At 30.9% G+C, this 15,169-nt stretch overlaps 1 protein-coding gene across 1 annotated transcript in view; it reads right to left on the reverse strand.

Annotated features, from left to right (window-relative positions):
* Positions 1-8,865: 8,865 nt before the first annotated feature.
* The window catches only part of LOC119609749 (dual 3',5'-cyclic-AMP and -GMP phosphodiesterase 11), a 50,993-nt gene continuing 44,689 nt past the window's right edge, over positions 8,866-15,169 (reverse strand). The window contains 7 exon segments of the mRNA XM_037964652.1: positions 8,866-10,953; positions 12,051-12,134; positions 12,201-12,420; positions 12,484-12,672; positions 12,746-12,855; positions 13,067-13,234; positions 13,335-13,421. Coding sequence (XP_037820580.1) covers positions 9,730-10,953; positions 12,051-12,134; positions 12,201-12,420; positions 12,484-12,672; positions 12,746-12,855; positions 13,067-13,234; positions 13,335-13,421 — 2,082 coding nt within the window. The 3' untranslated portion in view covers positions 8,866-9,729.

Raw genomic sequence — 15,169 nt, forward strand, 5'->3', positions numbered from 1 at the left:
ATAATTACAATAAATTTTTGTGGAAGTACATGCAACCGAACAAATTCGATTGGAAACAAATTCGATTGTGACAACGAATCTGTTTTCTCTGTGTAGTATTCTCTATAATCTTGTTTTTTAGTCTAATCTACAGTTTTGTCTGTAATCTAGTCTATATTCCAGTATATTGTCCTGTCAATAGTATCCATAGTCTAGTCTTGTGTGGTCAAGTATATAGTCTATTCTGTAGTCTAGTATATAGTACTGCCTACAGTCTAGTCTATAGTTTTGCCCATGATCTAGTCTATAGTCTGGTCTATAGTCTAGTCTACAGTCTAGTCTATATTCTAGTCTATGGTACAGTCTATAGTCTGGTTTATAGTATAATTTTCAGTCTTGATTGTAGTCCAGTTTAAAGTCTAATCTATAATCCGGTATATCGCCTTGTTGGTAGTCCAGTTTATAGTCTAATCTATAGTTCAGTCAATAGTGTAGTCTACATGCTAGTCTATGATCTAGTCTATAGTTTTGTCTATAGTCTAGTATAGTCTATAGTTTTGTCTATACTTTAGTATATAGCCTAGTCTATAGTTTGGTCTATAGTCTGTTCTTTGGTATATTTTATAGTCTAATATGTAGTCTAGTCTATACTTTGGTCTATAGTCTTGTATATAGTCTTGTTTATAGTCTAATCTATAGTCTAGTTTATAATCAAGTCTGCAGTCTAGTCTAGTCTATAGTATAGTCTATTGTTTTGTCTATAGTCCAGTCTATTGCCCTGTCAATAGTCTAGTCTAGAGACTGGTCTATTGTCTAGTACATAGTCTAATCAGTTCTGGTGTGGTCTAATATATAGACCAGTCCAGTTTGATGGTATAATCTATAGTCCAGTCTATAGTGTAGTCTTTGGTCTAATCTATAGTCTGGTCTACAGTCTAATCTACAGTCATGCCTATAGTCCTGTCTATAGTGTAGTCTATAGTCTAGTCTATAATGTAGTCGATAGTCTAGTCTAAAGGTTAGTCTGTAGTCTAGTCTATTTTATAATTTATATTATTGTCTATAGCCTGGTCTAGATTCCGGACTAAAGTCTACTTCATAGTCATATCTACTTAGTCTTGTCCTTATCATTGTCTATGGTCTAGTCTTTAGTCTAATCTATACTCTAGTCCATATTAGAACTTTTTCTTAATAATATTATACAACCAACATTGAAATAAAAATGAAATAGTTTTTTATTTATTTATTATCTAAAATTTGTTTAATAACAAATAGCACTGAATTACTTATGTCTATAAATTATTAGCAATTGTTTAAAATAATTTCAATGTTTACTATTTTTAAAATCAATTTCATTAAATCTAAACAAACATTTGTGAAATGTAAATAAACTTTCAGTTATATTGGAAAAGTGCAATTTAATACACACTAAGCCACATAAAACGAATTTTTACCTACCCTACAAATTTTGACGTCATTCCAAAGTGAAATTTACACGAAATTCGTTTCTATTACAAGGCCAGAGAAAATAAATCAAATAAAATTTTAAATTACCACTAATAACATACTTTTAGGATGAGAAAAGTATTTGAGTCATCCGGTTGTAGAAAATGTAAATAAGGTGACTCAAATACTTTTCACATCCCAAAGGTATGCTGTGAGTTTTAATTTAAGTAATTTCCTTGCTCTCTTTTGTCATATTCTGTAAGCCTGGTATTAAGAAATCAATTTTGAGTAGATTTTAAGTTGGACATTTTTGCACAACTTTTTGTTGATGACGTCAGCAACAAACAAACAGCAGTGGCGATGATGATTTTCACAGGTAATGAAGATGAATGAATGAATAATTTTAGTGGAAGTTCAATGAATGAAGAATGCCTTTATAAAGGAAATATTATAAAATTACTTTTTAAAAAAAAATCATTCTTAGCATTTTTAGTTCTTGGGTCTTAGAAGTCTGGATGGAGTATTTATGGTTGTAGCTGATGATGATGATGAGGCAAGGCAGCACCTGTTATCATGGTGGGATCACTACCACGCCTTTTAAAAAAATTTAATACAAATATTCAATAATTTTTCTTTATTTAATATTTAAACTTAATACTAATACATTGGTAATTAATATTAACAATACAATTATAATTGCCTTTTATGAAATTAAGTTATCAACTAATTATATTAATGGTTTTGTTAAGGGGTGTTTCGGATGGCCTGCAAAAAAGATTCACATATTAGCATAAATTTTAGGAAAAAATCAAATGAATTATTAAATTTTTATTTTTACCTTAAACTATATATAACTGATAACATCCATGTTTGAAAATCTTCATACTTCCTTAGATGAATCTAAAAAAACAAGAGATATTGTAAAGTATTAAATATATTTTAAAGATTGTTTAGTTTATATAACAAAAAGTTAAATTCCAAAGGTATTCTTGAGAGCAGTTATAATTTGTCCGGGTAGTATTGCCAGATATCGTAAAAAGAAGTCTTGAAATAAATTTGAATGAAAAGAAGTGAAATTACTGTTTAATTAAAGGTTTGCTTGCTTATATAAAAAGAGCAAGAACAACACGTTACTTATGAAGTTCAGTGTTTTTATAGTTTTGTGTTGCTAAAATCAGAGATGGAAGATTGTGTGAGAAAAAAAAGAAATAATTTTAGACCTAAGTGTAGTATATAGTCTAGTCTATAGTGTAGTCTTACAGTCTAGTCTATAGTCTAGTCTAAAGTCCTAGTCTATAGTCTAGTCTTAGTCTAGTCTAGTCTAGTCTTGTCTAGTCTATAGTCCTGTCTATAGTCTATCTATAGTCTAGTCTTAGTCTAGTCTATAGTCGTATATAGTCTAGTCTATAGTCTAGTCTATAATAGTCAGTCTATAGTCCAGTTTATCTAGTTATAGTCCCTATATCTATAGTCTAGTCTATAGTCTAGTCTATATAGTCTATGTAGTCTATATCAGTCTCTAGTCTATAGTCTAGTCTATAGTCTAGCTAGTCATAGTCTAGTCTATAGTTCTAGGTCTATAGTCAGTCTATAGTCTAGTCTATTCTTAGTCTAGTCTTAGTCTAGTCTATAGTCTAGTCTATAGTCTAGTCTATAGTCTATTATAGTCTAGTCTATAGCTGTCATAGGTCTATATAGTCTATAGTCATCTATAGTCTAGTATCTAGTCTATAGTCTAGTCTATAGTCTATAGTCTAGTCTATATCTAGTCTATATCTCGTCTATAGTCTATCTATAGTCTAGTCTATAGTGCTAGTCTATAGTCTAGTCTATAGTCTAGTCTATAGTCTAGTCTATGTCTAGTCTATAGTCTAGTCTATAGTCTAGTCTATAGTCTAGTCTATAGTCTAGTCTATAGTCTAGTCATAGTCTAGTCTATATCCGAGTTCTATAGTCTAGTCTATAGTCTAGTCTATAGTCCTAGTCTATAGTCCTAGTCTATAGTCCTAGTCTATAGTCTAGTCTATAGTCTAGTCTATAGTCTAGTCTATAGTCTAGTCTAATAGTCTAGTCTATAGTCTAGTCTATAGTCTAGTCTATAGTCTAGTCTATAGTCTAGTCTATAGTCTAGTCTATAGTCTAGTCTATAGTAGTCTAGTCTAGTCGATAGTCTAGTCATAGTCTAGTCTATAGTCTAGTCTATAGTCTAGTCTATAGTCTAGTCTATAGTCTAGTCTATAGTCTAGTCTATAGTCCTAGTCTATAGTCTAGTCTATAGTCTATCTATAGTCTAGTCTATAGTCTAGTCTATAGTCTAGTCTATAGTCTAGTCGATAGTCTAGTCCTATAGTCTAGTCTATAGTCTAGTCTTATAGTCTAGTCTATAGTCTAGTCGATAGTCTAGTCTATAGTCTAGTCTTATGTCTAGTCTATAGTCTAGTCTAGTCTAGTCTATAGTCTAGTCTATAGTCTAGTCTATAGTCTAGTCTATAGTTCTAGTCTATCGTCTAAGTCTATAGGTCTAGTCTTATAGTCTAGTCTATTAGTCTAGTCTATAGTCTAGTCTACTCTATTAGTCTAGTTCTATAGTCTAGTCTATTAGTCTAGTCTATAGTCTAGTCTATAGTCTAGTCTATTAGTCTAGTCTATAGTCTAGTCTATAGTCTAGTCTATAGTCTAGTACTATAGGTCTAGTGTCTATAGTCTAGTCTATAGTCTAGTTCTATAGTCTAGTCTATAGTCTTAGTCTATAGTCTAGTCTAGTCTAGTCTACAGTCTAGTTTAGTCTAGTCTATAGTCTAGTTCTATAGTCTCGTCTATAGTCTTAGTCTATAGGTCTAGTCTATAGTCAGGTCTATAGTCTAGTCTATAGTTCTAGTCTAGTTTAGTCTATAGTTCTAGTCTATAGTCTAGTCTATAGTCTAGTCTATAGTCTAGTCTATAGTCTAGTCTATAGTCTAGTCTATAGTCTAGTCTATAGTCTAGTCTATAGTCTAGTCTATAGTCTAGTCTATAGTCTAGTCTATAGTCTAGTCTATAGTCTAGTCTATAGTCTAGTCTATAGTCTAGTCTATAGTCTAGTCTATAGTCTAGTCTATAGTCTAGTCTGTAGTCTAGTCTATAGTCTAGTCTATAGTCTAGTCTATAGTCTAGTCTATAGTCTAGTCTATAGTCTAGTCTATAGTCTAGTATATAGTCTAGTCTATAGTCTAGTCTATAGTCTAGTCTATAGTCTAGTCTATAGTCTAGTCTATAGTCTAGTCTATAGTCTAGTCTATAGTCTAGTCTATAGTCTAGTCTATAGTCTAGTCTATAGTCTAGTCTATAGTCTAGTCTATAGTCTAGTCTATAGTCTAGTCTCTAGTCTATAGTCTAGTCTATAGTCTAGTCTATAGTCTAGTCTATAGTCTAGTCTATAGTATAGTCTAGTCTATAGTCTAGTCTATAGTCTAGTCTATAGTCTAGTCTATAGTCTAGTCTATAGTCTAGTAGTCTAGTCTATAGTATAGCCTATAGTCTAGTCTATAGTCTAGTCTATAGTCTAGTCTATAGTCTAGTCTATAGTCTAGTCTATAGTCTAGTCTGTAGTCTATAGTCTAGTCTATAGTCTAGTCTATAGTCTAGTCTATAGTCTAGTCTATAGTCTAGTCTATAGTCTAGTCTATAGTCTAGTCTGTAGGCTATAGTCTAGTCTAGTCTATAGTCTAGTCTATAGTGTAGTCTATAGTCTAGTCTATAGTCCAGTCTATAGTCCAGTCTATAGTCTAGTCTATTGTCTAGTCTATAATCTACCCGTTAGTCTAGTCTAAATCTTCCAATAGTAAAATATACATACAAACTTTTTCTAAAACTTTTAAGAAAAAAGAAACCACAAATATAATGTATTTTTTTTAATGTATTTTTCTTTTATACTGTGCTATAATTGGTTTAAATTTTATTAAATCTGTTTTTTCATTATTCACTTGTTTTCTTTGCTATTAAACCATTTAATTTATATTTTTTGATCTGTATATTAAATACATTTGTTTCTATATAGATTTCTAAGTAATATTATCAACTTTAGCAACTGTTTAATACAATTTATATTTTTTCTTGCTTTTAAATAACATTTAATTTAAAGAAGACAAAAAAAATCATTATATTTAATAGTTTTTGCATATATTTTGACTTAATTTTTAAATTTATAATTATTTACATTTAAACATTAAGATACTTTTTTAAAATTTATTTGCAATTTAACAAAAAAGATTTTTAACATACATATTAAACACACACACACAATTAAATAATTATTACATTTAACAATTTAATTACAATTTTCCATATATTACAGACATTAAACATAAACAAATAATAAAAAAAAAGAAAAAATATAAAAAATTACACTTATTTTATTAATTTCTTTAAATAAATTTATAAAAAAAAATAGTTAAAATAAATTATTTTATATATAAAAAAAATAATTAAATTCGAAAGTTTCGTTTATTTTTGTGTTTCAACATAAAACATTTATTAGAATTTAAGAATTTAGTAGCTAAAATTTTAAAAACTTTATTTTTTTAGTTTAAGGTTTATTAAATACTATATAATAAAATATTTACAGATTTACAAAGGGGTTTTAGTTTGTTTATAATATTTTTTTTTTTTGGTTTTTTGAAGAAACAAACTTTTTTTACATTGAGAAGTTAAACAATTTTTTTAAGAAGTTTCAACAAATATTAGAAATAAACTAACAGGACTATATTCTGTAATGTATAGTCTAGTTCAGCATATAGTCCATCCAATAATCTAGACTATAGATTAGTCCATAATCTAATCTATAGTATATTCTATAATCAGGCCTATAGTTTAATACGTAGTCTAATCTATAGCATATAGTGCAGTTGATAGTCTAGCTTATAATCTAGTCTATAGTCTAACACATAGTCTATAGTATAGTATAGTATAGTATAGTCCAGTCTAAAGTCTACTCTAAAGTCTAGTCTATAATCTAGTCTATAGTCTAGTCTATGGTATTATAGATAGTCTAATCTATAGTCAATAGTATAGTCTATAGTATATTCCATAGTTTAGTATATAATATAGTCTAAAGTCTAGTCTATAGTTTAGTCTATAGTCTAGTCTATAGTCTAATCTATAGTCTAGTCTATATTCTAGACTATAGTCAAGTCTATAGTCTACTCTATAGTCTATAGTCTAGTCTATAATCTTGACTATAAACAAGTCTATAGTCTAGTTTATAATCTAGTCTATAGTCTAGTCTATGGTCTAATCTATAGTTAAGTCTATAATCTATGGACTAGACTATAGACTTAACTAGTATATAGTATAGTATGTAGTCTATTCTTTAGTCTAGTCTTTAGTCTAGTCTATAGTCTAGTCTATAGTTTTGTCTATAGTCTAGTCTATAGTCTAGTTTATAATCGAGTCTATAGTCTAGTTTATAGTCTAGTTCATAGTGTAGTACATAGTCTAGTATATAGTCTAGTTTATTGTCTAGTCGATAGTCCAGTTTATAATCTAGTCTATAGTTTAGTCTATAGTCTAGTCTACAGTCTAGTCTATAGTCTGGTGTATAGTCTATTGTGTAGGCAATAGTCTAGCCTATAGTGTAGCCTATAGTCTAGTCTATAGTCTAGTCTATAGTCTAGTCTATAGTCTAGTCTATAGTGTAGGTTATAGTCTAGCCTATAGTCTAGTCTATAGTCTAGTCTATAGTCTAGTCTATAGTCTAGTCTATAGTCTAGTCTATAGTCTAGTCTATAGTCTAATCTATAGTCTAGTCTATAGTCTAGTCTATAGTACAGTCTATAGTGTAGTCTATAGTCTAGTCTATAGTATAGTCTATAGTCTAGTCTATAGTCTAGTCTACAGTCTAGTCTATAGTCTAGTCTAGAGTCCAGTCTATAGTCTAGTTTATAGTCCAGTCTATAGTCTAGTCTATAGTGTAGTCTAGCCAATAGTCTAGTCTATAGTGTATAGTCTAGTCTATAGTGTATAGTCTAGTCTATAGTCTATAGTCTAGTCTATAGTCTAGTATATAGTCTAGTCTATAGTCTAGTCTAGTCTATAGTCTAGTCTATAGTCTAGTCTATAGTCTAGTCTATAGTCTAGTCTATAGTCTAGTCTATAGTCTAGTCTAGTCTATAGTCTAGTCTATAGTCTAGTCTATAGTCTAGTCTATAGTCTAGTCTATAGTCTAGTCTATAGTCTAGTCTATAGTCTAGTCTATAGTCTAGTCTATAGTCTAGTCTATAGTCTAGTCTATAGTGTAGTCTATAGTCTAGTCTATAGTCTAGTCTATAGTCTAGTCTATAGTCTAGTCTATAGTCTAGTCTATAGTGTAGTCTATAGTCTAGTCTATAGTCTAGTCTATAGTCTAATCTATAGTATAGTCTATAGTATAGTCTATAGTCTAGTCTATAGTGTAGTCTATAGTCTAGTCTATAGTCTAGTCTATAGTCTAGTCTATAGTCTAGTCTATAGTCTAGTCTATAGTCTAGTCTATAGTCTAGTCTATAGTCTAGTCTATAGTCTAGTCTATAGTCTAGTCTATAGTCTAGTCTATAGTCTAGTCTATAGTCTAGTCTATAGTCTAGTCTATAGTCTAGTCTATAGTCTAGTCTATAGTCTAGTCTAAAGTCTAGTCTATAGCCTAGTCTAAAGTCTAGTCTATATTCTTGTCTATAGTCTAGTCTATAGTCTAGTCTGTAGTCTAGTCTATAGTCTAGTCTATAGTCTAGTCTCTAGTCTAGTCTAGTCTATAATTTACTCTTTAGTCTAGTCTAATTCTTCCAATAGTAAAATAAAACTTTCTTTTTTAAAATTTAAGATGATTTTGTTAAAACTTCTAATAGTTTTGGTTTTCAAAATATTGTTTTTTAAAATCTCAAAATTTTTCTTAATATTCTATATCAATTGTTAAGTTCAGATTATAGTAATTAGTATATTTTTAGTAAATTCCTTATTGGAATTTATTTAAAAAATATTTGTTTGTTTGGTACCCGTCTTAGCTCCATATAAACTTTTAATATTTAATTTCTTTAAATCTTAAGCTTAAGTAATAATAGGGGTTTTAAACTTAAAACTTTTTTAAAAGACAAAATACTATTTAAGTGTTTCGGTTTTGTTTTACTAAAAACAGCTAAAAAATTGACTTGTTTAAAGTTAAAAAAACAAATATTTGTTGTATACATATTACTACTGAATAATTTAATTATTAGTTTATACAAAGAAACTAATAATAAAGCAGTTTATTAAGAAAAAAACTTATTTAATTTTGCTTTATAAACTGTTTTCATTAATAAGTTTCTTTTGATTATTAAAATTGAAATTATTATGTTTTAAAAATCGTTTAAATTGTTCGTTTTTTGTTTGTTTTTAAACAATTCTTAACAAATTCTGTTTTAAACATATTTTATTTCAAATTTTATTTGGTTTTTTAATGTTTATTAAATAATAACTTAACTTAATAATAAATTGAACTATATTGTTTAGTTATACATTGTTTTTTTTTAATTTAATTATTGTTTAAATATGTGACTATATATTTTCAACTAAGTTGATTGTTTTCTTATAATATTTATTACTTTTATTTAGTTTAAACTTTATAAATATATAGAATAATAGGAAACTTTATTATTTTAGTTAGTAATTAATTATATAATTTAAACGGTATGTATTTCTTATATTTCTCTCGTTTTGCTTTATAAAACATCTAAAGAACAAATTTGTTTTGGATATTAAAAAACTATGTTTTTTTCTATAAATTTATACTGTTTGTTTTTAGAAAAACTATTTATTTTGTTGCTTTAAGTAGTATAATTTACTAAAGAATCTATTTAAAGGTGATTTATTTGGTCAAAAATAAATTAAATTCTTAAGATAGTTTTAACCGTCTGCATGTTTCATAGAACATTTTTAAGCAGATTTCTTTTAAAAAAGATCTATTCCCTTTTGTTGGCTTTATAGACCTTTACAAAAATCTAGTTTATGTTTCCCTTAATGAATTAAACTTATTAATTTAACAAAGTATTAATTTCTTAAATAGTTTATCTTACATACAAGCCCAAACATAATTCTCTTAAATCTTACAAATCCGTCTCTTTAGAAAACCATCACAACAAGCTAACAACAAATCAACCATAAAACAGTTATCGGCAGAGATATATTGCTCTCTATATGGTTTTCTTGGTATTGAATAAACAGTAGCAGTCACTATCTGCCGATATCTGCTATCCGCCCCAACATTATCTCTTTTTCTCTTAAGAGCTCTACTCTCTTTTATTTTTGAAGCCTTTTCATTTATTTATCACATATAGGCGTTTGGGGCGTGGTTGTTATAGATTGACTTGTTTTTGTTGTTGTAGATGATGATGGTGGTGTTGTGGTTGTTGTAATTGCATTGGTATTATTAAAGAAATTGGTGGTAAGAGTTGCAGTCCCATTCGTTTCCGAATGACGACGTGATAATACATTATTTGGCAAGTAATTGAAATGACCATTGGGTACGGCCGCATAGGCAGCACAACCATTAGAGGTAGTCGTAATATGTTGAAAATTTGTATCGAGATTTCCTAACTTACCAACGATTTTTGGTATTTTATCACTTTCCGAAAGAGTGGACTGGTTGGATAGATTCAAACCGGCTCCGGTTGTTGTTAGACCGCCGCCAACGTGACCACCACCACCACCTGCACTACTAGCACCGCTACTGTGATGATGTGAGTGATGATGATGGTGGTGGTGATGGTGATGATGACCATGATGATGATGCGAGTTAGACGAAGAAGTGGAGGAACTGTTATGATGATGATGATGATGGGGTTGATGTTGTGCTGTAGCACTCTGTTGATGACCCGCACCAGTGCCACAGTTTGTCATTGAGGGTGTACTTTTACTATAGGATCTATTACTACCATTTGAACGTATAATTTCATTTGCCCCCTTTAGTGAGGAGGTCTTACGAACACGCATACACTCACAGTTCCTACACGAAGACGAAGTCGAGGAATTGCGCTGCCTTAATATGTTCGAATTAAGACTATCCACATTGGCGGCTATCATCTGGGCCTGTGTTTCGGTTAGAGAACCCTTTTTGGTGGGTGAATTGGGCGAACTATCCTCTTCCCCCGTGGGAGGTGGTGTTGACAATCTACTCGAGGCAGTTGAATAACAAATAGTTGAATGTTCTTGCAACAATTCCGTCTCCGAATCATCATCATCTGCCTCTATGCCCGTCTCATCTTCGTCAGCATCATTTTCTGTGTTTTGATCCACATCTATGGCCTCATCTTCATTTTCCGTTTGCAATTCATTGTTGAGATCACTATTTGGTGTGGGCGTGGCATCTGGTGTATTTGGTATACTTTTGGTGTGTGTGTTGCGTTGGTTTTTATTTCGAACGATGCCATTGCTTTTTTTGTTCTGTTTCGTTTCAACACCTTCGGCGAGTGCAATCCAGTGTTGGCGATTATCGCGAACTCCCTCAACCAGAGGTTCCAGTTTATCGGAAAGTTGTGAAAATGCCTGCAAGAGAAGGGGGACAATTGTTGATGTGAAGTTTACAAATTTATCTCTATTTCCTTTTCAGTCAAAGACTAGTCATAATCTAGTCTAGTCCAGTCATAGTGTAGGCATAGTCTAGCCACAGTCGTCATAGTCTGGTCATAGTCAAGTCATAGTCTAGTCATAGTCTAGTCATAGTCTAGTCATAGTCTAGTCATAGTCTAGTCATAGTCTAGTCATAGTCTAGTCATAGTCTAGTCATAGTCTAGTCATAGTCTAGTCATAGTCTAGTCATAGTCTAGTCATAGTCTAGTCATAGTCTAGTCATAGTCTAGTCATAGTCTAGTCATAGTCTAGTCATAGTCTAGTCATAGTCTAGTCATAGTCTAGTCATAGTCTAGTCATAGTCTAGTCATAGTCTAGTCATAGTCTAGTCATAGTCTAGTCATAGTCTAGTCATAGTCTAGTCATAGTCTAGTCATAGTCTAGTCATAGTCTAGTCATAGTCTAGTCATAGTCTAGTCATAGTCTAGTCATAGTCTAGTCATAGTCTAGTCATAGTCTAGTCATAGTCTAGTCATAGTCTCATAGTCTAGTCATAGTCTAGTCATAGTCTAGTCATAGTCTAGTCATAGTCTAGTCATAGTCTAGTCATAGTCTAGTCATAGTCTAGTCATAGTCTAGTCATAGTCTAGTCATATAGTCTAGTCATAGTCTAGTCATAGTCTAGTCATAGTCTAGTCATAGTCTAGTCATAGTCTAGTCATAGTCTAGTCAAAGTCTAGTCAAAGTCTAGTCTAGTCATAGTCTAGTCATAGTCTAGTCATAGTCTAGTCATAGTCTAGTCATAGTCTAGTCATAGTCTAGTCATAGTCTAGTCATAATCTAGTCATAGTCTAGTCATAGTCTAGTCATAGTCTAGTCATAGTCTAGTCATAATCTAGTCATAGTCTAGTCATAGTCTAGTCATAGTCTAGTCATAGTCTAGTCATAGTCTAGTCATAGTCTAGTCATAGTCTAGTCATAGTCTAGTCATAGTCTAGTCTAGTCATAGTCTAGTCATAGTCTTGTCATAGTATTGTCATAATCTATCACAGCAAGTTTTTGTTTAAACTTACCTCATATATTGGCAAGCATATGGAATCAATAAAGCCAACCTGCATCATGGGTAACTCATCTTCCTTTTCACGGTTCATAATGTCCTTCAATGTAAAAAACAAAGTAAATTAATAACAAATAAAATAATAAAATAAAACAATTAAACTTACAATAGGCGTTATATTCAATTCCTGTTTTTCCATATCACCCTGTTCGAAAAATTCGGAACTAACCAAATCGGCTACACGTTTTTCGATATCCCAGGGTTTTGTTATGGCCGATAAATCACAAACGGTCATGCTCATGGCACGCAATAAAGCTCTTGGCTCTTCATCAACCCAATAGCTCATGGGTTGCTCCTGAACGCACTGCAAAAAGGTGCCACGTTTTCTAAAAAATCCAAAAATTTATAGAGTATTGATTTGAAATTATCCAAAAATATCGAATTCAAACCTTAAATAAACCGCCAAATCGGTAGATAAAATAGCATCTTCTAATACTTTAATGACACGACAATAATCCTCTGAAGATAAATTCGCCAAAATTTGATTACCAGGACTGTTTAAGATCATTAAACACTGATCGAAATGATGATGTTCCATGGTAGAGGTGGAATACAATTGAGCCAAAGGTGAAGAAGCTCTAAAAGTTGAAAAATAAATATAGATTTAAGGAAATCCTTAAGTTTTTTGAATCAAGTAAGAAAAAAACTCACTTAATTTGAAATGAGTTATTGGTCCCCCGATGATCTAAATCATGGCATAAACAGGCTATTATCAATGCCAAACATTCAATTTCACCAAATATCTTCCACCATTGCGTGGCCTGTCCATGATGGGAAATCTTTGATTAGTAAAATCAATTTTTTACATACAAAATTTAAAATAAAATGAAATTAGAAACAGATGAAACTTAAGAAAACAAAATAATAAGAAAAATAATTAAAACAAAGAAAACAGTAAACAAAAACAACACAACAAAAGTGAAACAAAACTAAACAGAACACAACATAGTTCTAACAAAAATCGTAACTTACCGTTAAAATGGCAAACATCATTTGGGCCACATTAAAGGCATGACGCCAATTATGATAAGTGACATTACGATAATTTTTCTTGACACTCAACAGCCAGCGACACAATACCTCGTAGTCAATATGGAAACGTTCCACGAAATCTAAATCCAAAAACATACGCAAACATGCCTGTTGTACAAAAATAAAGAGGGGGAGAAAAGTATTTAATTAAATATTTACTTAAATATTTTCTTTAATAAACTGTACAATAAATAGAAATATTTAATACCTTTAAAGTATCATCATCTTCGAAATGTATATCATCAAAACGGAAATCATGTAACCGGAAATGAGCAGCGGAAGGTACACGTAAGCGCTGAAAAGGGGAAATACAGGATATTATAAACGAATAAATAAAATATTTATGATAAAAATTAAATAAAGAACAGAAATGAAGTGAGAATGAGGGAAATTACCATTCTGAGGGAGAAAGATGAACTAATAATCAATGTTCGATAAATTTAGATTGTTTTGGTTCCGGTCGAATTCGAAATTATAGACTAGACAATAGACTGGACTCTACACTATGTTACAGACTAGAATATATATTAGACTATAGACTATGGACTATACTATAGACTAGACTATAGACTAGACTACAGACTAGACTATAGACTAGACTATAGACTAAACTATGGATTATACTATAGACTAGACTATAGACTAGACTATAGACTAGATTATAGACTAGACTATATACTAGACTATTTACTAGACTATAGACTAGAGTATAGACTAGACTATAGACTAGACTGGACTATAGACTAGATTATAGACTAGACTATAGATTAGACTATAGAATAGACTATAGACTAGACTATAGACTAGGCTATAGACTAGACTATAGACTAGACACTAGACTAGACTATAGACTAGACTATAGACTAAAATATAGACTAGACTATAGACTAGACTATAGACTAGACTATAGACTAGACTATAGACTAGACTATAGACTAGACTATAGACTAGGCTATAGACTAGACTAAAGACTAGACAATAGACTAGGCTATTGACTAGACTAAAGACTAGACAATAGACTAGACTATAGACTAGACTATAGACTAGACTATAGACTAGACTATAGACTAGACTATAGACTAGACTATAGACTAGACTATAGACTAGACTATAGACTAGACTATAGACTAGACTATAGACTAGACTATAGACTAGACTATAGACTAGACTACAGACTAGACTATAGACTAGACTATAGACTAGACTATGGATTATACTATAGACTAGACTATAGACTAGACTATAGACTAGACTATAGACTAGACTATAGACTAGACTATAGACTAGACTATAGACTATAGACTAGACTATAGACTAGACTATAGACTAGACTATATACTAGACTATTTACTAGACTATAGACTAGAGTATAGACTAGACTATAGACTAGACTAGACTATAGACTAGACTATAGATTAGACTATAGAATAGACTATAGACTAGGCTATAGACTAGACTATAGACTAGACACTAGACTAGACTATAGACTAGACTATAGACTAGACTATAGACTAGACTATAGACTAGACTATAGACTAGACTATAGACTAGACTATAGACTAGGCTATAGACTAGACTAAAGACTAGACAATAGACTAGGCTATAGACTAGACTAAAGACTAGACAATAGACTAGACTATAGACTAGACTATAGACTAGACTATAGACTAGACTATAGACTAGACTATAGACTAGACTATAGACTAGACTATAGACTAGACTATAGACTAGACTATAGACTAGACTATAGACTAGACTATAGACTAGACTATAGACTAGACTATAGACTAGACTATAGACTAGACTATAGACTAGACTATAGACTAACTATAGACTAGACATAGACTATAGACTAGACTATAGACTAGACTATAGACTAGACTATAGACTAGACTATAGACTAGACTATAGACTAGACTATAGACTAGACTATAGACTAGACTATAGACTAGACTATAGACTAGACTATAGACTAGACTATAGACTAGACTATAGACTAGACTATTGACTAGACTATAGACTAGACTATAGACTAGACTATAG

Source organism: Lucilia sericata, unplaced genomic scaffold, assembly GCF_015586225.1.
Source record: "Lucilia sericata isolate MDLA Ls3-8-SP2 unplaced genomic scaffold, ASM1558622v1 Contig001054F_arrow, whole genome shotgun sequence".
Classification (NCBI taxonomy): domain Eukaryota; kingdom Metazoa; phylum Arthropoda; class Insecta; order Diptera; family Calliphoridae; genus Lucilia; species Lucilia sericata.